We start from the raw sequence: 25,621 nt of genomic DNA on the forward strand, positions 1-25,621 counted from the left end.
ATGACCCCAAGCATACTTCCAAAGTTGTGGAAAAAATGGCTTAAGGACAACAAAGTCAAGGTATTAGAGTGGCCATCACAAAGCCCTGACCTCAATCCCATAGAAAATGTGTGGGCAGAACTGAACAAGTGTGTGCGAGCAAGGAGGCCTACAAATCTGACTCAGTTACACCGACTCTGTCAGGAGGAATGGGCCAAAATTCACCCAACTTATTGCGGGAAGCTTGTGGAAGACTACCCGGAACATTTGACCCAAGCTAAACAATTTAAAGGCAATGCTACCAAATACTAATTGAGTGTATGTAAACTTCTGATCCACTGGGAATGTGATGAAAGAAATAAAAGCTAAAATTACTCATTCTCTGCTATTTTTCTGACATTTCACATTCCTAAAATAAAAGTGGTGATCCTAACTGACGTAAGACAGGGAATTTTTTACCAGGATTAAATGTCAGGAATTGTGAAAAACTGAGTTTAAATGTATTTGGCTCAGGTGTATGTAAACTTCCGACTTCAACTGTACATATTTTGGCATAAAAGTGTGTCAACAGACATTTCTCACATAAATAATTTTACCGACCCAAAATAATCCCATCTTGTCTAGCGTATTTAGTTTTGTCGACATTTGGAAAGTTTTTATCATTCCTGTCATTACATTTTTTATCTGACATTTACTTTACTTGCATAAAAAGGCTGGATGGAAACCTGGTCTCACACACACACACACACAAGATGGAACAGGACTTCAAGATGAACTGTGTTTAATTCAGGGGAGTTGTGCGAGAGTTGTAATTGTGTTTATGCTTGAGCAAAGATTCCTTGTGTGACTGTATGTGCGTACTTAAAAAAAAAGTTATCTTAATCCTTTGTGGTCGAATTATGGGTGCTAAATCTTTAAATAATAGTATCTAAAGTAGCCTAAATGTAATGAAGTGATGTTCAATAATGTTGTCTTAATCAGTCCATTACCGAACCAAAACTATCTAGTAGATACTATATGGTAAACCTATGTTACTCAGGGTTCAGGAGTTCACTGTGAGTTTAGTGGTGCCTGTCACTTGGTCTGAAAGAGGTACATCAGGGAGTTTAGTGGTACCTGTCACTTGGTCTGAAAGAGGTACATCAGGGAGTTAGTGGTACTTGTCACTTGGTCTGAAAGAGGTACATCAGGGAGTTTAGTGGTGCCTTTCACTTGGTCTGAAAGAGGTACATCAGGGAGTTAGTGGTGCCTGTCACTTGGTCTGAAAGAGGTACATCAGGGAGTTTAGTGGAAGGACATACTCTAGAGGAAATACTTAAAACTTTCTAGTCAACGATTGTTCTTTCAACCCATTTCCTGTTTAAGCAGAAAACTCCACTCCTTATTTCTTTCCCCAATCTGCTTTTTTTCTTTCATTCTATTTTTTACACTCTGGGAGGAATTGAACATTTCTGAGGTCATGTAAGCCTGTAGTCAAACCATGTGCTGCTGTTTCAATGGAAGGACCCATGTGAGTTTGAGTAGAGTTGAGTGGAACATTCTTTAAAAAAACATGTACAGTACATGTGAGAGATTAGCAAAGAGAAACTATGAATGCTAGTCATTCTTTTTCTGCATAAGACAATGTGTAATAAAAGGCTGCTAAGCAAGTGACTGGACATTTTATAAAGGATAAAACAGTCCTTCAGTATATCTCAGTCATAACCTGTGGGAGCCATTTTGAATAGATGTGCACTGTACCTTTACATTTTGTAAATTTTAAGACACGACTATGCTACATATTCTGTTCAGTTCAGCAGAAGTTCAAACAATAGTTAAGGGCAGTTCCTGAATGTCCATAAGGAGCTGTGGGCACACGCACATATGGACACACACATGGTGAGCAGGAACCATGAGGAGGTGGAAGAGGAGGGATGTTATACAGTATATAACATGTCATGTTTGATTATGTGAACTCTTCAGTGGATCTTTGGCATGGGGATGCATGAGAGGCTGGGGGGAACCAGGACTCTGGCTCTGAGCAGTCCCAGGTCTGGCATTTCCAGACTAGGGCTAGGAGGGCTGGTTCTCCCAAGGTCCCTCCTGACCCCCAGAGCGCGGGGCTTAGCGAGCACCCCGTGGTCCAGAGACGGGCTCACAGCCTGGGGATCAGAGTTGAAGCAGGTCAGGCCCCTGGAGGGAGGCGGCAGCTGCTTGGTCCTGTGGTTGGCCAGCAGCGCTGAAGAGCCCGATCGAAGAAGAGAGCCATTAGTGCCCCCCTGAGGCAGAGCCGGGATGGACACACGCTTGTGGAGGCGTGGCGGCTGCAGGATTCGAGGGCAGCCAGGGCCCTGTGGGGAGGCTCGCTGCCCTCCCTCTGGCCTGGACAGAGCTCCTGGGGTTGGGCTGCTGGCTTCAGCAAGCCCCTGGGTGGGACTGGGGGTGGTTCCAGGCCCCTCTCTGACATGGATGTTGAGCTGGGTGCTAAGCAGCACACTCAATTCATCTGGGTCAGGCACTGGTGGAGTGTCCACACCCATGGCCGGGCTTCCAGCGGGTGGTTCAGAGTCTGTGCAGTGGGATCCATCTCCCCTGGTCCTCCTCCCTCTCTGGGGGTCACTGTGGCCCTCGGTGTGGGCTGTTTTTACTAGTCTTTCTTGGGTGAGGTGCTCGTGGTGGCTGGGGCTGGAAGGCTGTATTTGTGGCTATGGGTGAAAAACAAAAATAAACACATTACTATCAATTCACTGAGAATGTTGAGATATAAATATATTGTGTGCATCACATATGAACTTCTGTCAGATAGAATGGAATATACATTTTTGCTCTATTCATTCTATTTATGCAGTTCCTGATACAGCCCTGCCTTTAGTTGAAGGCAGCTAATCCAATAGTTTCTGTTCTGGACACAACCCACCATTAGTTAAAGTCATTCAATCCAATATTCTTTTTAAGTATTCACTTTCTGAGATGTGTATTCAAATATTTTTTTAAGTAGTTGCTTTCTCAGATCTGTATTGAAATATTTTTGAAAAAGTAGTCATTTTCTGAGATCTGTATTCAAATAGTTTTCAAAAGTAGTAATTTTTTGGGATCTTAATAAAAATAGTCACCTCCAAAGTAATTATTTGTTCCCCCCATAAAATAGTTACTTTCCACAAAGCATATTTAAAAACTATAGTTATCGCAGGTCTGGCAGGAACACTAGGTAGACTCCAAAATCAACCCACGGCATGCAGATGCACATCAACACTGGCATGCTTTCATCGTGCCATGTCATGCCATGCCAGCATGCAGGTGGGTAGAGGTTAGAGGGATCGGAAACGCTTACTGTACAACGCTTTGGCAGTGATTTAATGTACTAGGTGCTCCACTCCTTGCCAAAGGCATTGTGGGAAAGGCAAAGGGAGAAAACATTGACAATGCATTCCAAGAGCAGGAGAGAGAGAGATGGTATGGAGTAATTTCAGTACCAACAAAAATTCATTTTGAATTTGTATTAAGATATTGAATTTGAAAGTAATATTTTGGTATTTGTAATGCACAATTTTATCATTGAATTCGTAAATGCAACTTGTCTTTCATGATTTGAAACTGAATGAATGTTGCATTCAGTTTAAAAATTATATTTAAATTTAATTGAATATTTAAATTCAATATTTATATATCAGTTTCAATATGGAAGATATATAAACAGCGAGTAGCAGCAGTGTAAAAACAAAGGAGTGGGGGGGTCAATGCAAATAGTCCGAGTGGCCATTAATTGTTCAGCAGTCTTATGGCTTGGGGGTAGAAGCTGTTAAGGACGGTACTGACACTCCAGTACCGCTTGCCATGCAGTAGCAGAGAGAACAGTCTATGACTTGGGTGACTGGAGTCTTTGATCATTTTTGCATTAATTGTCAAGTTTACAAACTATTGTGGCGCCCTCGGTGACGTGGCTGGGGAAAGCCACTGTTTAGAGTTTCAGTCAAGCCCCACAACCAGCATTGTAGGCTGCAGGGCTACGCCCAGACCTGAGGCCACTCTGCCTCGTTAGACTGCACATTTTAAGGGGCTGCTGTAGTACAGCACAAGGGGAGCCCTTGGTGGACGCCGGAGGCTGAGCCCTACAGGCATTTGTTTGAAGTCCTGGTCATTGGGTTCTCCGCAAGAAGAAGTGACCAGACTACAAGTGAAGTTGGTAAGCTGGGTAGCAGCCCAGCTTGTTTTATTTAAAGTTAAGGCTAACTCTAGGTTGAGTTAAGTAAAGTGGGAGAGGGTTTTCAGTTAATGTTTGAGAACCAGCTTTGTGAACCTTTAATTTGAATAAATATGCCAGCCTACCCTGGTTTATGCTGTGCCCCTGTGTGTTGGAATTCTGTCTGTTCCTCCTCGATGCCTTCCTATCAGCCACGCCTAGCGAGTCATTATACTATCATTTCAGGTTTATCAACATTTCATATATTCAACTTTTCAGATGCATTCAGATTCAGTTTTTAAATTCAGTTCTTTAAATTCAGATTCAAAACCTGAGACAACATCCTGGTACTTTGCCAGCCACGAATGGTAGAGAACAGATAGAATCAAACGTGTTCTGTGGAAAACAAGCTTCTGGTGGATTCTGAAGCCAATGTGGCATGTTGAATTTACATTTTTTGGGGGACTCTAGAATTTCAAAAATGTTGGCTATAAGCAATTATGAAAAAGAGCTAAGACTTCTCGAACTCAGGACCTCTGCCTCGCAAACACACATGACCACCCTCCTTGTCAATGTACTAACCGTTTGAGCTATCTAAAAGTATCAAGCTAGCTGCGGAGTAAGTTTACAGTACGCTCTTCAATTTATGAAATCAATGATTCAATTTGTACATTACGAATCCACAAATATTAAATTAATATTCAATATCCTTATACAAATTCAAAATTATGCAATTCAAATAAAATTGGCACTGAAATCATTCTATAGTTGGGATGAGAGAGAGATAGGAGATGAGACACAGTAGCAGAAAGCAGACTGACAGAGGAAGAGAGACACACACACACATTTACATATATGCACAGTACAGACATGCACGCACGCATCTAGGACACACGCATCCATGCACGCATGCACAGACACTGTTAAAACAGGGTTAACAGAGTTTGGTAGAGTTGGGTAGCTGAAAAGGAGCACTTGCATCAATGAGTGATGACATGAAGTGGTCAGTACCTTGACCACTTCATCATACTGACTCAGTCTCCCATTCAAGCACAGAAAAGGACAGACACACTTACATCACACCTGAATTCAAGGGTTAAATGGTTAATTGCAAACAAGCTCAATCGCCAGGGCATTTGGCTATCCAGTGCATCTACTGTATTCATGTGATCCTAACTCCTACCCACACTTCTCCTTTCTAATATCGAATATCGTACAAGCAAGAAACCCCAACCGAGTTGTTTACGCCTAGCGTTGACAACAGGAGCTCCACAACAACATTACTGCATTGAGAAACATGAGTCACTTCACTTCTCTCTTGACTCTGCCCTTTACTTTTTTCTCTCTCCTGAATTCCACAATGTTTTAATGACATGCCTGCATGCATATTACATTAGAACATATCTCTCTTTCTCTCTCTCTCTCTGTTCTAAGACTCTAGTTTAATTAGGACCTTGAAGCGTCAATGATGCCAAACCCGACAAATGCAACCCTTTGATTGACAGCGGGGTTGCCACATTATTATTGTCAAATCTAATTTAACACAGCCAATAGACTGCAGTGGTTGTGGAAATGTGCCCCCATTCCCTACTGTTATGCTTTGGATGATGCCCAACCAGCGCCCCATAGAGAAACATCAAAACAATGTAGTTTCTCTCTTTATTTATCATTATTTTTTTCTCCTTTTCTCTGTCACCCTCAGTTCATCAGCAGAAAACATAGTATTCATAATAGTGGGGTTTGGTAGGACAGAATGGCAACATTTGCACTGTGTAACGCCCTGGCCATAGAGAGGATTTTTTGTTCTCTATTTTTGGTTAGGCCAGGGTGTGACATGGGTGGGCATTCTATGTTCTGTTTTTCTATGTTTGGGATTGCTTTGTTTTTCGGCCGGGTATGGCTCCCAATCAGGAACAGCTGTACATCGTTGTTGCTGATTGGGAGTCATATTTAGGCAGCCTGTTTTTCCTTTGAGTTTTGTGGGTGAATGATTCCTGTTAAGTCTGTGTACCTGATGGGACTGTTTTGTCGTTTGTTTGTTTATTTTGTTCACAGTGTCTTTCTTTAAATAAATAAGAAAGATGAACCCAACTCACGCTGCGCCTTGGTCTACCTTTGACGACGGACATTACACACTGTGATTGCTAGTCTGCTTCATTTTAAATGAAAATGTCTCAAGAACTTGCTAAAAGTAAATGATAAACAACCAACTGTTCACTATTACCATGTACTAATTGTACTGTAGATAAAAGATGAGGTCTTGATTCGGGTGTCATAAACTCATCCAAGTAATTAGCTAGGCTTGTTACTTTACGCTGAGGTGTCAGATAACGATCCAAGTCAATTTACAAAAACTACCCACTGCTTTTGCTTACTCAACCATGCTACCTACTGATTTCCCTACACACACTTTGTTCAGGTGAATGAACTGAACACCACTCATCCCCTTCACTGATGAAAGCAATGGGTAGATGACATAGAGGAAGAGAGTAATGATGGAGAGAAGGGGGCAGAGACAGGGGATAATGGAAGCAGACAAGGCAACAGGGGGGGCCGGGGGGAGGTTGGGTTAGTGACTCACTCTGTCTGCGCTGGGGCATGCTGGTGCGGGGCGGACCCTGTCCGGGGGAGAAGAAGGGGGTGGGCAGCAAACCCTGCACAGAGAAAAGACAAAGGAGGTTTGACGTATAGTACCAGTCAAAGGTTTGGAAACACCTACTCATTCCAGGGTTTTTCTTTATTTGTACTATTTTTTACATTGTAGAATAATAGCAAAGAAATCAAAACTATGAAATAACACATATGGGAACATGTAGTAACCAAAAAAGTGTTAAACAAATCAAAATATATTTTAGATTATTCAAATTAGCCACGTTTTGCCTTGATGACAGCTTTGTACACTCTTGGCATTCTCTCAACCAGCTTCATGAGGTAGTCAACTGGAATGCATTTCAATTAACAGTTAAAAGTTAAGTTCATTTGTGGAATTTCTTTCTTAACTAATTTGAGCCAATCAGTTGTGTTGTGACGGTAGGCGTGGTATAGGCCGCAGATATGATGAAGATAGGCCTATTTATTGGAAGAACAGCTCAAATAAGCAAAGAGAAATGACAGTCCATCATTACTTTAAGACATGAAGGTCAGTCAATGTGGAACATTTTAAGAACTTTGTTTCTTCAAGTGCAGTCGCAAAAATGATCAAGCGCTATTATGAAACTGGCTCTCATGAGGTTTGCCATAGGAAAGGAAGACCCAGAGTTACCTCTGCTGCAGAGGATAATTTCCTTAGAGTTAACAGCCTCAGAAATTGCAGCCCAAATAAATGCTTCACTGAGTTCAAGTAACAGAGTCATCTCATCTGTTCAGAGGAAACTCCGTGAATCAGGCCTTCATGTTGAATTGCTCAAAGAAACCACTACTAAAGGACACCAATAAGAAGAAGAGACTTGCTTGGGTCAAGAAACATGATTAATGGACATTAGACCAGTGGAAATCTGTCCTTTGGTCTGATGAGTCCAAATTTGAGATTTTTGCTTCCAATCACCGTGTCTTTGTGAGGCGCAGGGTAGGTGAACGGATGATCTCCACATGTGTAGTTCCCACCGTGAAGCATGGAGGAGGAGGTGTGATGTTGTGGGGGAGCTTTGCTGGTGACACTGTTAGTGATTTATTTATAATTCAAGGCACACTTAACCAGCATGGCTACCACAACATTCTGCAGCGATATGCCATCCCATCTGGTTTGCGCTTAGTGGGACTATCATTTGTTTTTAACAGGACAATGACCCAACACACCTCCAGGCTGTGTAAGGGCTATTTGACCAAGAAGGAGAGTGATGGATTGCTGCATCAGATGACCTGGCCTCCACAATCCCCTGACCTCAACACAGTTGAGATGGTTTGGGATGAGTTGAACCGCAGAGTGAGGGAAAAGCAGCCAACAAGTCCTCAGCATATGTGGGAATAACTTCAAGACTGTTGGAAAAGCATTCCTCATGAAGCTGGTTGAGAGATTTCCAAGAGTATGCAAAGCTGTCATCAAGGCAAAGGGTGGCTACTTTGAAGAATCTCAAATATAAAATATATTTTGATTTGTTTAACACTTTTTTGGTTACCACATGATTCCATATGTGTTATTTCATAGTTTTGATGTCTTCACTATTACTCTACAATGTACAAAATAGTACAAATAAAGAAAAACCCTTAGTAGGTGTGTCCAAACTGGACTGTTACTGTACATCCATATAGAGACAGGTCCTATACATGTGAGAGTATAGAGTCACCATACAGCACACATACAGTACACAAACAGCACATATAAACAGGAACACACACTGTCATACAAACAAAGACACCCCCCCACACACACACACAATCCCAGAACTCCACAAGACATCTAGCAATGTTGTGAGCAAGTGTGTGAGTAGGAAGTATGACATCAACGAGCTTGAAAAAAACACACACTGTTACCATGCTTACCACTTCCTCTCTATTTCCCTGCTCTAGGATATTAATGCAAACATATTCCCTTTTAGAAAGGCATACAAATGAAAATGCATGAGGTTCTTATGCGAACCTCCCTCCAATATCTCATTCCTTTCTTTTCCATCTCGGTCTCTCTCACTCACTCTCTTTCCCACAGTCTATTACATTTAGCGCTGAAGAATCAGACCGACTGTTTGTCTGTGTGTGAGGGTGAATGCCTGTCCTCAATAACCGTCTCAATCCCACCTGAACAAACCCAAACTGTGCATAAAGATAAAAGCATCCTGTGTAGAAGAAGAGTGGAGGCTCTTCATTAACCAGAGATGACTGTCAACAGGTAATCTCCTTCTCCTGACTGTTTGGTCCTGCTCTTAAATTGGCCACATCTCCTTAAACCGAGAGGGACGCATAGGCATAGAGTGAGAGAGACTGGACTCTCTGGGATGCCCAAGCAATTTCAGAGACAACCGCAGTGAGGGAAGTGGAGGAAAAATGAGGTTTCTGATCGACTTCCTCCCTGTTTTTTCTGTACTACACAATTACAGCAGGACCCTTCTATGCTGCCACCTGCCACGGCTTAATTTGCAGAAAGGAAGGTTTGAAATGGGCAAGAGAGCCTAGCACTGACAGTGGCTGGAATTTTCATTGGGCTGTCTCAGCTCAGGGCGAGCTTTCCTGTCTTCATCTTACATTCTGGTGTGAAGACGTAGCTACTTCCCAGCTCTGACAGGTCTACGGGGAACCCTTTATGTGAGGAGTATGGAATTCTCTTTCATTAGGAAGTACGAGCAAAGAACTAGCAATAATCATAATGGTGTTTTGTATGGAAAGTTTCCCTTGCCATCAAACACACAAGTAGGCTAACTCTATAAACTACCTTGAACTCTACCAGAGTTATTAGATGGATTTGACTTTCATCATGATGTCATTAGCACCCTTAACATGTCAGTGTGAAGCATTCATAAATTGTGCATATTGTTGTTGATTTTCTCATAATGAAGTGTTAGCAAAGCATAAGCCGTTATGCTAGTAAAGCGTTAGCTTCCCCTTTCATCTTACAAGCTGGTGTGAGTGCTTATTTGAGGAGCATGTTGTCATTGCTCATTACAAGTTGTCAAGGCATTAGCAGCTCTGCTAGCAGTGTCCTGAAGGATGTCATGGCTGGCTTGATAAATCTTACTTTAACTCACCTAATCATCCACTACATGAAAGACTTTCAGCTAGACTGAGGATAATAACAAGACATACAACCAAGGTCTGTACATTACTTTTTACTTTGATAGTTCTCACAATTACATTTGCACCTGTCTGATATTATGAAGTTCATTTTCAAAGTAGAGTTTTGGTGGTAGCTGTGGGTAGGGCAGTGAGTGTGGAATCTCTGGGGGTGGGAGAGAGAGGCGGTATAGTGGACTACTGTCAGGACCTCTCTGTGAAAACCACCCATCATTCTAGATTAGAATGCTGGACACAAACTGTTCTGTCATTGCCTCTCTCTCTCTCTCTCTCTCTTGCTCCCTCTCCCTCTACAACCAACCTGCTGACAGAATGACAAGAGCATTGTGTCTGATTACAGCTTAGTTAAAGAAAGAAATAGGAAGGGAGAGAGACAGAAAAATAAAAGAGAGAAAGTTGGAGGAGGAGAGAGAGAGAGGTAGACAGAGGGGGGTGTAGCAGTAATTAGCCTCTTGTCTTGGCCTGATGAAACACAAGGTTTTGCATTCGATTAGTCTTCCTGCCAGCACTTGTTTGCTTGTTTGTTTTAATGAGGCCATTCCCCTGTTTACTAAGCCCTTTGTTCAGAGGCATCTTCTCCTTGCCTCTGTACTCTATCTATCCTGCACCTCCATGCACGCACAAACACACTCTGTCTCTCTCTGTCACTCTAATCACTGCATTGAGTTAACAGTAGGGTTGGGCGATTTTACGATTGCATCATCTATCGACGATGTTTGACAGCCATCGTCGATATTTGACAAGTAATCATCGATGGTGATGACATCATGATGTCAGATTTAGCATATTTGAACTTGACTGCACTGCCGGAGTCTGGCAGCGCACAACAGCACAGTGAGGTCAGGACACAGTGGAGGCCAGTCAAGTTCTTCCACACCGATCTAGAGAAACCATTTCTGTATGGACCTCATTTGTGCAAGGGGGCATTGTTATGCTGAAACAGGAAAGGGCCTTTACCAAACTGTTGCCACAAAGTTGGAAGCACAGAATCATCTAGAATGTCATTGCATGCAGTAGCGTTAAGATTTCCCTTCACTGGAACTAAGGGGCCTAGCCCAAACCATAAAAAACAGCCCCAAACCATTATTCCTCCTCCACCAAACTTTACAGTTGGCACTATGCATTCGGGCAGGTAACATTCTCCTGGCATCCGCCAATCCCAGATTCATCTGTCAGACTGCCAGATGGTATAGCGTGAGAACGCGTTTCCACTGATCCAGAGTCTAATGGCGGTGAGCTTTACACCACTCCAGCCAACGCTTGGCATGGCGATCTTAGTGTGGCTGCTTGGCCATGGAAACCCATTTCATGAAGCTCCAGACGAACAGTTATTGTGCTGACGTTGCTTCCAGAGGCAGTTTGGAACTCTGTAGTGAGTGTTGCAACCGAGGACAGAAGATTTTTAATAAGCGCTACGCACTTCACACTCGGCGGTCCCGTTCTGTGAGCTTGTGTGGGCTTACCGCTTCGCAGCTGAGCCGTTGTTGCTCCTGGACTTTTCCACTTCACAATAACAGCACTTACAGTTGACTGGGGCAGCTCTAGCTGAGCATAAATTTAACGAACTGACTTGTAGGATGCATTCTTTCCAATGACGGTGCCACGTTGAAAGTCACTGAGCTCTTCAGTAAGGCCATTCTACTGCCGATGTTTGTCTATGGAGATTGCATGGCTGTGTGCTCAATTTTATACACCTGAAAGCTGAATCCACTATTTTGAAGGGGTCTCCACATACGTTTGTATATATAGTGTGCCTGACTACCTGGCAATACATGGATGTGTGCACAGCGCTCATTCAAAAGTATTCCTCATTGAGAGACCAGACAGGGAAGGGATATATAAGAAGGCTTCCATTTTCCTACTCACATTAACTCACACACTAATAACCTTTTTACACCATTGTGCCTACCCAGACCATAATAATCTGGCTTTGGATAGTTTATTCCCACATTGTTTATTCCATCACATTTCCAGCAGCATAACAAGACCATCTGTAACGCCCTGGCCATAGAGAGGGTTTTTTTGTTCTTTATTTTGGTTAGGCCAGGGTGTTACATTGGGTGGGCGTTCTATGTTCCTTTTTCTATGTTTTTGTATTTCTTTGTTTTGGGCCGAGTAGGGTTCCTAATCAGAGGCAGCTGTCTATCGTTGTCTCTGATTAGGAATCATACTTAGGCAGCCTGTTTTCCTTTGGGGTTTTGTGGGTAGTTGTTTCTGTTGTGTGGTTTGCATCGACAGAACTGTTGGCTTTCGGTTTCCCTGTTTGTTTTTTTAAGTGTATCATTAAAAATCATTATGACAACTTACCGCGCTGTATCTTGGTCCCCTCTTCCAGACGATCGTTACACCATCTCTAGTTATGTAATTGACTAAGTCTGCTCCTCTGACCTCGGTCCCAATAATCTGTCATGACATTTCTCATGTAGACTTTACAGTATGCAGCCGTTATAATTATATTTACTTTAATCCAGCCTTTTTATTACACACTCTCTAATTTAACGTCTGAAGATCACTGCAGCCCTTTTGCTCCTCCCCTACTTCCTCAAAGAAGATCCAAGTGGGCTGTACGTCACAGACAGGGTACGTATTTCCCAGCATGGCAAATAAATGAATGCAAAGTTAGTAGTAATACTGTGTAAGGTATGCTCAGTTGTTAACTTACTGTTTGAAGTATGACTTGATTACCCATTAGGCACACACTGGTTGAATCAACGTTGTTTCCACGTCATTTCATTGAAATTACGCTGAACCAATGTGTAATAGACATTGAATTGATGTCTGTGCCCAGTGGCTAACCTTCATATTTCGTATGTCTGTTTTAATTTTTACTTCTTACAGTGTGTAAAGTTCCCAGCACCTCCCATAAGAATTGAGGGGATGAGAGCCACGTCCAACTCTTCCTGAGTGGAGAGGAGCTACTCACTGAAGAGCCGGAGGAAATTTCCATGGGACTGGCAGTAGCGTGCCCTATCGCAGCCTGCTATGACCGAGAGACCCATGAGGCGGCGCACAATTGGCCCAGCGTTGTCTGGGTTAGGGGACGGTTTGTCCGGCTGGGATGTCCTTGTCCCTGTGCGCAATAGCGACTCCTGTGGCGGGCCAGGCGCATGCACACTGGCACTTCCCCGGTCAACTATAAGTGCTGTTATTATGAAGTGGAAACGTCTAGGAGCAACAACGGCTCAGCAGCGAAGTGATAGGCCACACAACCTCACAGAACGGGACCGCCGAGTGCTTAAGTGCGTAGCGCAAAAAAATTGATCAGTGGAAACACGTTCTCTGGAGTGATGAATCATGCTTCACCATCTGGCAGTCCGACAGACAAATCTGGGATTGGTGGATGCATAGTGGCAACTGGAAAGTTTGGTGAAGGAGGAATAATGGTCTGGGGCTGTTTTTCATGGTTCAGGCTAGGCCCCTTTGTTCCAGTGAAGGGACATATTAATGCTACAGCATACAATGACATTCTAGACGATTCTGTCCTTCCAACTTTGTGGCAACAGTTTTTTATTTTTTATTTTACTAGGAAAGTCAGTTAAGAACAAATTCTTATTTTCAATGACAGCCTCAGAACAGATTTGGCTTGTTCAGGGGCAGAATGACAGATTTTGTACCTTGTCAGCTCAGGGATTCGATCTTGCAACCTTTCGGTTACTATTCCAACGCTCTAACCACTAGGCTACGCTGCCACCCTATTTTGGGGAAGGCTCTTTCCTGTTTCAGCATGACAATGCCCCCGTGCACAAAGAGAGGTCCATAAAGAAATGGTTTGTTGAGATCGGTGTGGAAGAACTTGACTGGCCTGCACAAAGCCCTGACCTCTACTCCATCGAACACTTATGGAATGAATTGGAACATTGACTGTGAGCCAGGCCAAATCACCCAACATCAGTGCCGAACCTCACTAATGCTCTTGTGGCTGAATGGAAGCAAGTCCCTGCAGCGATGTTCCAATATTTTGTGGAAAGCCTTCCCAGAAGAGTGGAGGCTGTTATAGCAGCAAAGGGGAGACCAAATCCATATTAATGCACATGCTTTTGGAATGAGATGTTTGACGAGCAGGTGTTCACATACTTTTAATATATGACTCTCATTTCTATGTGGATTTTTTCTGGTAGTGCACAAAGCTACATACTGGACCTTTAACATAATGCAAGAGAACAATTTAGATTGTAGAAAGAGAGGAGAGTACCAAAACAGCGCAAAATATCAGATAGGGCCTAATGTGTTTTTCCCCCACATTCCTCTCCTTTCCAATGTCGGATGATCATGGGCCTTTTGCAGCAGATACTCCTTTATCTGGCTTATTGTTTCAAAATCTTAATTTCCCTTTTTCTCCCTATTCCCCCAATCATGATCAACCATCGAATGAATCTATAGGCCTAACAGAGTTCCATCTCATAAAGTTGTTTGAGTAGCCTAATTTAAAACATAGTACTGTAATAACGACAGAGAACAAACAATTGGAAGATAGACTAATCGAATAGGAAGTTTAAACAAACCTGATACCTTTCTGCATTACCTGACCAAAGTGTAGGCAACATAAATTGTGCAGTCAGAAAATCCCTCCTTACAAACCAAACAGACAATAATATAGGCTTACACATAGGCTACTGTCAATGAAAGATGCTGTAAACTTACTTTGCCAACGCATAAACTAATATTTATAATATTGTCAAAGTGTTTATTAATTTCCTTGAATTGAGCAACTGGCAATCGGGCTTAAACTCCCCGCAGCAGTCTTTCCAATAAGCGGGGGGGGGTTGGGGGGGATTTGTCGGAGTTGTCTCATGACCAACTTTATTTTGAATAGCTTACAAATGGTGAATTTATATAAAAGTCCACAACAATCAGATAAAATCAATTATTTAGCCAATACCATTCTTTATAACACATAGGGTAAAAACCAATTAGCCTATTATTCTTAGGCTATGCCTTTTGCCAAATTATAAATATACAGTCAAATGATTTATAACATTCTTTATATCAAGGAACTCCAGCAGCATTTTCACCCCCGGAGTAGCGAACTCAGCAGGATGACAGGGGTCTGAGGTCTGTCCATCCTTTGCCCTGATAAGCTTTTAGCATATTCTGCAAGTGATTTGGGTCAGGTCTTCTGGCTCACCTCTATCACTCAGCCTGAAACCGAAGAACTGTCAAACAGGCGAAGACGTGCTTTCTTTCCCACCAAGTCAGCCATTGTTTTGTTTTTTTCTGATTTAGCTAAGGCAGGTTATACTATAGTTACTAAGTGAAATCCTGTCACATTCCTTTTTTGTTTTTTACAGTCTGAAACTGTCGGAAAGTAGCTTAATGGACAAAAGAATGTCACAAATGCGCTTACCCAGATCATCAAGTTGAAATAATAATAGCCTACACTTGATATGGCTATAATATTATTTTTTTAAAGGTAGGCTAATATAACTATATCGGAGTATTTTTATGGACAAGAGAAACATAGCTCCCCCAATTTGAAAATCATTCTGCAGCCTGGACTCGGTTAAAAAGTAACTAGGTCTAACACTTTTGTTTGAACAATGATTTCATGAGATTGTTACCGTGGCTTTTGTAACAATTGAAATAAGAAGAATGACATTATGCACCAAATCACAGTTCTGGTATAACCTATGTGTCCTTTATATTGTGTTCTTCGCAGGCACCCAGTGTCCGGTATGGAGCGTGAAGTCACAAGCTCTGCTAGTGACTGCATACTGTAGCAACCCAGCAGTGCAAAAACTCCTGGTCTGCCCTAGAAAGCGTAAAGTATGTAAATGACGATCGCCAGAACGGCCAAACCCCCCAAAAATGTACGGACGTTTTGTGCTCTATAACTATGATCAAGTTCGATCCCGACTGAATTATTAAAAAGTTTGCTACAACTGTAGATATTGAATTAAATAGTGATCCATTCTGACTACTACATTTGTCGACACACAGGACCACTTGCTGACACAGACCAATCACAGGCCGGCAGGCTACGAAGAGGCTCGCGCCTGGTTGGTTGACTTTCCCAGGCAGGATGAAAAAGACTACTGTTCATTTACCATGATCCTTTGCTAGTTACGGAAACTTTCACCATGATCCGTAGCAACTTGTTGGTGCCTTTCAGCCCTATTCAGCAATATGGCACGCTTCAATTTCTAATACTTCCGGCTTCATGAGCCTTCGGGAGTTTTCCATAAGATTACGTGGATGATGTCAGCGCTGTCACTACCTACTGGTTTTAATGTCTATGGTTCTTCCCTCCCCCTCCGTACGCCACAATGTTTGGAGAGGACGATCTGTCATTCCATACATTGCCCCAGCCCTAGCTAACAGTGTATCAACTAAGCCATGGGAACTTAAGAGTTATATCTAATAACATGGGTACCCTTCATATCTTCCGAAGATACAGTGGACTACGTTAAATTCATCAAAGTGTGGTGTATATAAATTCTCAAATTCCATAACAGTTTAGACATTTAAAAGCCCAAACAACATCCTGGTCATTGGACAGTAGTAGTGTAATGCATTGGGTAAACCCATATAGAGGGACTAGTAGGCAGGCCACAGGATGTCACACATTCACAGTAGTGGAGGGAACTAAGATCAGAGGAGAAGATAAACCAAATATTCCACCTGCTCCAGCAGCCCTTTGAACTGTGAGGGGAGAGAGGGAGGGAGTGGGAGAGAGAGGGAGAGGGAGGAGAGAAAGGACAGATGCAGAAAGGATGGGAAGTGCAATCTGCAGTACAGCATAAAACGTGCAAAACTAAACCGTATGAAACGTGTAACTTTGATACTGTGTGAAATAAAGAGGGGAAAAAAAGAGAAACACCCTGTGGTTGTCATCTGATTTCTGTTTGTTTACACTCTTCTTTTTTCCTCTTCTCATAAACCACTTCACTATATTCCTCCTAACCTTTCAGAGCAATTTGGACAATGTCAAAGTTATCATTATCGACTGTGTTTCCCTACAAAGAGTTAGAAGCAAAACCATTCACACAACTGAATGTAACAGTGGATGAAAAGAAAGCAACAGAAAGAGAGAGGGTATATCAGACGGGGAAATAGAATAATTAAATGGGGAAAGACTAAGTGAGATTGAGACAGACAGAGGATAAAAGAAAAAAGAAGTCACTACACCTGTACATGGCTGACGGCTTGTCTCAAGCACACAGTCAGTCTTACCATCCATCAAGTGGTTCCACCATATAGGGCAATGGTGATGGGGTGGGAGTAGGAAGGGGGGATTGGGCAATGTAGTACCAGTGATAGGTGAGAGAGAAAGTTGAATGGGAGGATAGTATGAGGGTTGGGGACTATAGGTGATGGACTGGCTTGATGACTGACTATAGCACGCAGTAGTGGACAGATTGGAGACAAACTGGATTTAGGTCTCCTCTCTCCAGGTATATATACTGTAGGTGTACTCACGGCTTGGCTGTGTCCTTGTCCTCTCCATGAGGTCTGTGTGGCTTTGTCGTGGTGCGTTCGTCTGTCCCCCCCGAGTGACGGTGTCCTCTGGTGGCAGTGACACCTCCCGGACTGGGCAGCATGAGCAGGCTGGGGGAGGAGAGAGAGAGTTACCACTACTGTATCAGGAAAAGAACAATACAATAACAAATGAATGATCTACTAGGGTGAGTTGGTATTCAAAAACTGCATGAGTGGAACTTATTTCTGAGTCGTTAGACCCTATTAACTCTATGAGCTTGTATGTCATCCCCTGTGGGTTTTGAAGTTTGGATTATAGCAGTGGATCAGTTGGTAATTGGCAGTTTGTCGTTATTAAACAATGTGTTCATTCCAGGAGCCCCAATGTTGAGTGAGGTGAGGTTAATATTAATATTCAATCCAATCCAACCTCATAATCAATGAAGAGCTAAGCTACATTAAAATTCAACATACCCACATATCTATCTCTCTCCTTAGAGAGAAAAACAAATCCCACCACCAACCAACCTTTGCTAATGATAGAACATCTGCAGCTCTGCATCAACTGCTGACAAAGCAGACACACAAACTCAAAAGTCAAAACTTAAAGTATTTTGGCAGCTCACCCCACAGAGAATTCAGCATTTCTTTCTCCCTTTATCTGGATCATTATATTATTCTATCTATCTGTCTCTCTGTTATTCTCTCTGTCCCCTTCCCTCTATTATTCTATCGCTCATTATCTGGCTCTCATCTAATATTCCATTACATAACTCCCTTAATCTTTCTCTCTGTGTCCTTAGTAATTCTTTATTATTGTCTCTCTCTTTCTCTCGGAATCCTTCCCTACTGCAGTTCATCCTCTCTCCATCTTTTCTATCGCTTGCTTTTTCCCATTCTCAGTTCTTAAAGTTCAGACAGAGATCTGCAAATATCCAGACACTGTTTGCGTGTGTGATGTTAGAGGTGGCAGAAGTGTGAGGGAGAGAAGAGCGGTGCTATGTGGGCTATTCTAATTGGAATTGGGAGAGCTGGAGAGGTTGGAACATTGACGTTGCTCTGACATTTTCTATTACTGTACCTATTACTGTACTCTTGGAATTATTTTGTTTGTACTACTTTGTATCCCGTTTGAACGACTTAGTATCTCATTCCAATTACTTCGTATCTCGTTTGAACGACTTAGTAAAAAAATAGTTATTTAGTCTAATTAGCTCTCATTTGTTACGCAGCTTCTCAGACCATGTAATGGTTTGCTACAGCCATTCATTCATTGATTCCATTAATGTGATTATTCATTAGTTCTTTGATAGCCTAAAACAGGGCTGCTTTTGAATGCCAGAGCATGTAAGTGGGTGAGTGTGGAGTGAGGAGCAGAGCATAATTCAAGCAGATTTTTTAAAAATGGTGTCGGCCTTCTCTCCCGCTCCAATTTCGCTCTGGTACTGCTCAGCCACAAGCTCTGGGCATGCTCTCCCTAGCATTTTTCATTTCCTCTATTTGGTTGTAATTATTTAGCCTACCCCACCTACAGTAGCCTATATCTAGTTTAGATTCTACTTTCTAACAATAGGATATGTAGTTTCTATTTTGAAGGTATTGTATTATAGATGTTTCAGGTAGGCAATACATAGACTACTGTAAAATGTATTTTTGCTTTTCTTGGAATAGAAACACCATAATATAAATCAATTTAATTAAGCTAAAACATATACATGTAAATAATAAAGGACAGTATCAGCTCCTTTTCATAAATAAAGAGGAATAAATCATGTCAAACTGCAGCGGTCAAACATTTTGTGCGCACAAGCAAGCACCAACAAGCTTCACATGTGCACTGAGCATGGGAAATGCACCCTACAAATAAAAAAATATTATCATTATATAGACAGGAAAAACACAAATGTAAAAGCTTGATTACAAACATTTTAAATACATTGAGATGAAGCCACCCCCATGTGTGTATGTAATTTCTCAAAAATCTATTACATTTAAGTAGGGACCGACACAGAGTCCAGTAGGACAGTATCACAAGGCTACATAGTCTACACTTCACCACTGCTGGAGGGAATACACAGCCATCCTTGATTGTGAGCTAGAATTAAATGTGTGCGACACAAGAGGTAAACAGACATTTTACATCAATAGAACCAATTTAGGGAGGTAGCGTGATATCATAAGGGAATTGCTTAGACCGCACTTACTGGTCGGACTAGATATATTGTGCAGTCTGGCAGAGAAGTGGCCTATATGAGTACTTTAATAGTAGCCTAAACATTCAGCTAAAGTATTCATCACCAATACATTATTGAACTTCAGAGATAATAGGCTGGTTCATGCTGCAAACATCATGTTTTTATTAGCCTACCAGAATACAAAAATAGGTTTGTGATAGGAATTCAATTGAAAGGTTTAACTTGTTATATCAAAATACTTTAAATCACCTAAATAAAAAGATGACTTTGTTTAATCTTTAAAGAGTATGCTAATTGTTTACTGAAACTTAAGGAAGCTCTCTGATTTTCAATAGCACCGATGACAACAACCTCCAAGCCATAACATAAGACTGCTGAACTGTTAATGAAATGGCTACCCAGACTATTTGCACTGACAATTTGTCTCGATGCACAGTCACTGGACTCTGCCCACACAATCACACATACTTACACTGTCACTCCAACACACACAAACACACACAATTATACACTCTTCACATACAGTACAGTGCTGCTACTCTGTTTATTATCTATCCTGATTGCCTTGTCACTTTCATTCCTACCTACATGTACATATTACCTCATACCCCTGCACATTGACTCAGTACACTTTGTATATAGCCTTGTTATTGTTGTCTTTTGTGTTACTATTTTCTATTTTTATTTGAAAATGTTCGTAATTTTTTTGTCATTTTTAACTATGCATTGTTGGGAAAGGGCTCGTAAGTAAGAATTTCACAGTAAAGGCTACACCTGTTGTATTCCGCACATGTGGCAAATCAAATTTGAATTTAACCTATTAATTTGATGATTGGAATGCATCCTCGAGAAGCAGTGCTTTAGAGAGAACCATGCGTAATGGATGGATTTGGCGTATGGGTTGCAAAATAAATCCTTGCATTGCAGAGATCAACTTGCTGTGGCAGTTTTATAGCCTCATACAGCAGTAGCAATAATAATATTAATAAAAAAAATAATAAACAATTATTACCTTACTATTTTGTGCAGGCTGATGCAGACTGATAAGGCTATTTCAAACATTTCAAGCTACCAGAAATCAAAAGCCACCTACTGGGCAAAAGATGTCTGAGGTGTATGTATGCATGGATGATATGGACAATACCGTTGTGTGGAGTTGTTTTTATTAGCGGGAAATAGTTTAACTAATGTCTAATTGGTCTTTGGTAAACAAATGTGTCACAATTCAGACGCATTTTTATTAAATTAGGGCATTTGAAGCTGAGTAGAGATCATCATGCCTTCTGCCAAACCTGGTCTGATATCGCAAAGAAGATTTGTCCTGTCCCTTTGGGGATTTAGATTGTAGATAACTGGTGTGGAGCTGTTTTTACGCACCAATAATCTGTGTTCTCTTTTGGTGATACCACCATTTTGCATGCCCTCTGTGACAGTCGATTACAGCCAAAAGCTATTTTGTTTGTAATGCGTCTCTTCTAGAACGTTTGATCATTCAGTTGCCTGAGTACTTCAGTCTTATAGACAGTGTAGTCTTGTAAAGTAACAGCGCCTCCCATGTCCGCTGGGCAGATGACTATGGAGGTGGCATTCTGGAGATTTAAGGGCTTGTTTCTCAGAGCGGGTAAAGTTATTCCTGAAATAGGGGATAGAGGCCTCCAACTTGGATATGTCTTTATGCACCAGTCTGTAGTACGTATCCACAGCTGGGTCAATAGGTCCATGTGGCATGAACATAGAGGACAGAGGGGTTGCAATCTCTAAAGAACCGTTTCAGATTTGCGTATGAATTAGTAGTCGACTCGAAACCTGTTGCAGTTGTGCATCCTGATATTCAGGCTGATTTGCTTCTATATGTATTCATTTGTATATATTTGTCTGTAAATAGTTCACAAAAGTTTATTGCACTGTACTGTCCACCAACTTTCTTTCTTTCTCCAATCGCAAAAAATAAATGGCACAATAACATTTTGTGGAAATAGAATCCACACTCGGGGGTGGCTTCATCTCAATGTGTTTTTCAATTTCAGGTTTTGGAAATACGCAGAACAAAAATATAAACTCAACATGCAATAATTTGTATGATTTTACTGAGTTACAGTTCATATAAGGAAATCAGTCAATTTAAATAAATAAATTAGGCCTTCATTTATGGATTTCACATGACTGGGCAGAGACGCAGCCAATCAAAGTGAGTTTTTCCCCACAAAAGGGATTTAGTACAGACAGAAATACTCCTCAGTTTCATCAGCTGTCCGGTGACTGGTCTCAGATGACCCTGCAGGTGAAGAAGCCGAATGTGGAGGTCCTTGGCTGCCGTGGTTACACGTGGTCTGCGGTTGTAAGGCCGGCTGGACGTACTGACAAATTCTCTAAAATGATGTTGGAGGCAGCTCATGACATGATTCTCAGGCAACAGCTCTGAGGGACATTCCTGCAGTCAGCATGACAATTGCACACTCCCTCAAAACTTGATACATCTGTTGCATTGTGTTGTGTGACAAAACTGCACATTTTAGAGTAGCTTTTTATTGTCCCCAGCACAAGGTGCACCTGTGTAATAATCATGCTGTTTAATCAGCTTCTTGATATGCCACACCTGTCAAGTGGATGGATTATCTTGGCAAAGGAAAAATGCTCACTAACAGGGATGTAAATAAATTTGTGCACAACATTTGAGAGAAAGAAGCTTTTTGTGCGTATGGAACATTTCTGGGATCTTTTATTTCAGCTCATGAAACATGGGACCAACACTTTACATGTTGCGTTTATATTTTTGTTCAGTATATATTCAATTCTCCTTTCACTTGTTTATATTATGGCTAGATTTACACTAATATTCCTTTATGTAATTAAGCTTTCACATGTGTATTTTCTGCCTTTATAATAATAATAACAATAATAATAATAATATTGTTACGCACTGATCTGTTTCACCTGTCCCTATGATTGTCTCCACCCCCTCCAGGTGTCGCTTATTTTCCACAGTGTATTTATCCCTGTGTTTCCTGTCTCTCTGTGCCAGTTCGTCTTGTATGTTTCCAAGTCACCCAGCGTTTTTCCTGTTCTCCTGCTTTTTGCTATTCTCCTTTTTCTAGTCCTCCCGGTTTTGACCTTTGCCTGTTTCTGGACTCTGTACCCGCCTGCCTGACCATTCTGCCTGCCTTGACCACGAGCCTGTCTGCCACTCTATACCTCCTGGACTCTGATCTGGTTTTTACCTTTTGCCTGTCCACGACCATTCTCTTGCCTACTCCTTTTGGATTAATAAACATTGTAAGACTCTAACCATCTGCCTCCTGAGTCTGCATCTGGGTCTGGCCTTGTGTCATGATAAATATTTAATTTGTAGAGCGCATTTCCCATACTCAATGCACATCTGAAGCTTGGTTGCGCTTGCTTCTGTGTGCAAATCATTTGTCCATTGCAGTTTGAGATGATATATTCCCTTTCATTTATGAAAATAAACTGATTCTGGCCTTTATTATTTAAGATTTATCTATGACATTTTAGCTTCATTAAATATATTATTATTATATTATGATGTTTCTACATTTTATAGCAGCCTATGCATTGCCTACCTGAAACATGCGTTAATATATTTGAAGTCCTTCAAAATAGAAACAACATATCCTAATGTTAGAAAGTAGAATATAAACTAGATATAGGCTACTGTGGGCGTGGTAGGCTAAATAATTACAACCGAATAGGCCTAATTAAAAGTGATAGCGAAAAAGGAAAAAAAAAATGCTAAGAAAAGCATGCCCAGAGCTTGTGGCTGAGCAATACCAGAGCAAAATAGGTGCGGGAGAGAAGGCCGACACCATTTTCCAAATCTTTTCGAATTACGCTCTGCTCCTCCCTCCACACTCGTCCACTTACATGCTCTGGCATTAAAAAGCAGCCCTGCTTTAGGCTATCAAAGAACTGATAATGAATAATAATATCAATGGGTGGAATCAGTGAATGAATTGCTGCAGCAACCATTACACTGACTGACAACCTGCATAACAAATGAGGCCTAATTTGACAAAATAACTTTTTTTTTACTAAGTCATTCAAACGAGAAAACTATGTAATTTGGATGAGATAGCAGGTTGTTCAAATGAGTCTAAATTTTTATTGTATTTTTTTTGCCTTGGTCTTCAGGGCTTCCATACATTGGTATTACTGTACATGGGGAATTTGAATAATGTCAGTGGAAAGTCAGTTTTTTTGCCTGACGAGACCACTAGCCCCTGAACACTAATAAACGTTACAACACTGATGGATCCAGGTAAAAGCTAACATAACTGAGGTTACCATTCCCACATATGTAGGTGTCTGACTATGGTATGAGCAAAACCACAACTCCCACATAACCCAATGTTGCACTAAGCAGCTGTAGTGCACTGGCAGAGAATGACTGCCGTTCTCTCGCTGACCCCTCCTGGAGACTCACCCCCTGTTGCTGTAGCTGCTGTTGCTGTTGTGTGAGCTGAGCGATTGTCCTCTCCTTATTCCTCAGTTCCTCCCTGAGCTTCCACACCTCCTTCATTAGCTCCTCCAACTGAAACACACACAGTGGTTCATTTCTAGTCTAACAATGCTACTTGTTTTGGCTCAAAGTCCGAAATTGTGTTTTTCCAGGTGGTGTCTTACCTGTAGGGTCATGCTGTTATCCTCTTCACCACCCTCAACCTCTGGGCCACCGTCCTCCATCTACAAACACAGAAAAAACACAAAACATAAGATTCAGTATTCTGAACTGTACTATGCTGGGCAGAAAGGAGGACTAGATGTAGGTATATTTTATTTTATATGTTATTATAATGATACTACTAATTGATACATAGTTGGGAGATTATTCTGTAGAATGGCTGATATGGGCCTAGAAGCAGTTTGGTAGACATAAAAATAACTTTTCTCAAGCAGAGGGACATGTTCACTGTGTCCCCAAAAAACTGTAATTGTCTGCTTTTGGACGCTCTAGTCAGCTCGGTGCACCGATACAGCCTGTTGCTTGTAGCTCAGATAGATCAATTATGACTAAAGTAGAGATGCATTTTACAGCTGCTGCCCAGAGCACAACATCACAGCTCCAAAGAAACAATTGAGAAGAGAACAACTAATGGGCGGGCCAACAAACTGTTTGGTGCTCAAGGCCTAACTACCCTGTTAATTAAAGAAAACAAACAGACCTTCTCAATTAGATGACTATTACCAGCAGCAACAGCACTTCTTAAACAGTCGGAGGTCAAATATCAAATGAACATGAATCAAACATGGGTACAGATAACTCACATTTATCACTTTGGTCCCTATCAAAGATGTACCTTTTTGGAGATAATGAACAGAATCTCAGCTCTGACAAGCAAATACAATTACCATCACAGAAAGTGAACTGAATGTCGATATGCGTTTGTCATGTCATGTTAGAGATAATCTTGGGGCACAGTTGACTTGTTTTGGAGGAATGTAATCTGTTGAGGGCTGTGAGGCCAAAGCCAATATCAACCAGCCTGACACTAAGGTAGATATTGGGGTCCTACAGGGCCAGACATGAGACGCTGTACAGTCTGAGGCTGTACACTACTGATTAAATGTCTCACACATCACATCACACACTGTGTGTGTGTGTATGTGTGTGTGTATTTCTCTCTGTTAAATGGAATGTTTCATCTGATACCGACAGATCTATTAAGTGATTAGGTACCACAGGTAACCCACAAGGGAGGAGGAGGGTCGTAATAAGAGGTAAGAAGAGATGAGTGACACACAGAATAAAACCATGTGCCACAGTCACTCACTCGCAAGCCATGGGCATGAGACATGTAACATTCTCAGTAAAGCACAGTAAAGCCAGCATCTATTTTCTATGATTACATAATATCAAACCAGTTCTCTCCTCCAGAAATCTCTCCATCTAAGGAGATGTGGGAGAAATTCAGTGTGTATCTCTGCTACATCCTCACAAGTAGACATTGAGGGTCACTGTGGCAGAAATGCAGATTTCTACTGCCTTTCAACTTCAGAAGCCTTCTCTCACCTGGATGTGTGATAAACTCCTATAAAGCTACTGCTTGATAAAACATCAGCAGCCTCCGTCTAGCGAAATGTAAACTCAAACCTTGAGTTTTGAGTTTATTTTATTTTTACAGGGACAGTGCACATT

General features: G+C 41.6%; 1 protein-coding gene across 4 annotated transcripts in view; it reads right to left on the reverse strand.

Moving 5' to 3' along the window:
• Window positions 1–1,624: 1,624 nt before the first annotated feature.
• LOC106607606 (serine-rich coiled-coil domain-containing protein 2) overlaps window positions 1,625–25,621 on the reverse strand; it is a 42,950-nt gene continuing 18,953 nt past the window's right edge. For 3 of the 4 annotated variants that reach the window (XM_014204729.2, XM_045721322.1, XM_014204733.2), the window contains exons 4-7: window positions 24,109–24,168; window positions 23,909–24,016; window positions 17,276–17,404; window positions 1,625–2,663 (exon numbers count right to left, since the gene is read on the reverse strand). In XM_014204729.2, coding sequence (XP_014060204.2) covers window positions 1,938–2,663; window positions 17,276–17,404; window positions 23,909–24,016; window positions 24,109–24,168 — 1,023 coding nt within the window. In that variant the 3' untranslated portion in view covers window positions 1,625–1,937. Of the gene's footprint in view, window positions 2,664–6,719; window positions 6,793–17,275; window positions 17,405–23,908; window positions 24,017–24,108; window positions 24,169–25,621 lie in introns of all 4 variants that reach the window. The other variant, XM_014204738.2, reaches the window with a different exon arrangement.

This window comes from Salmo salar, chromosome ssa01 (assembly GCF_905237065.1).
Source record: "Salmo salar chromosome ssa01, Ssal_v3.1, whole genome shotgun sequence".
NCBI classification, from domain to species: Eukaryota; Metazoa; Chordata; class Actinopteri; order Salmoniformes; family Salmonidae; genus Salmo; species Salmo salar.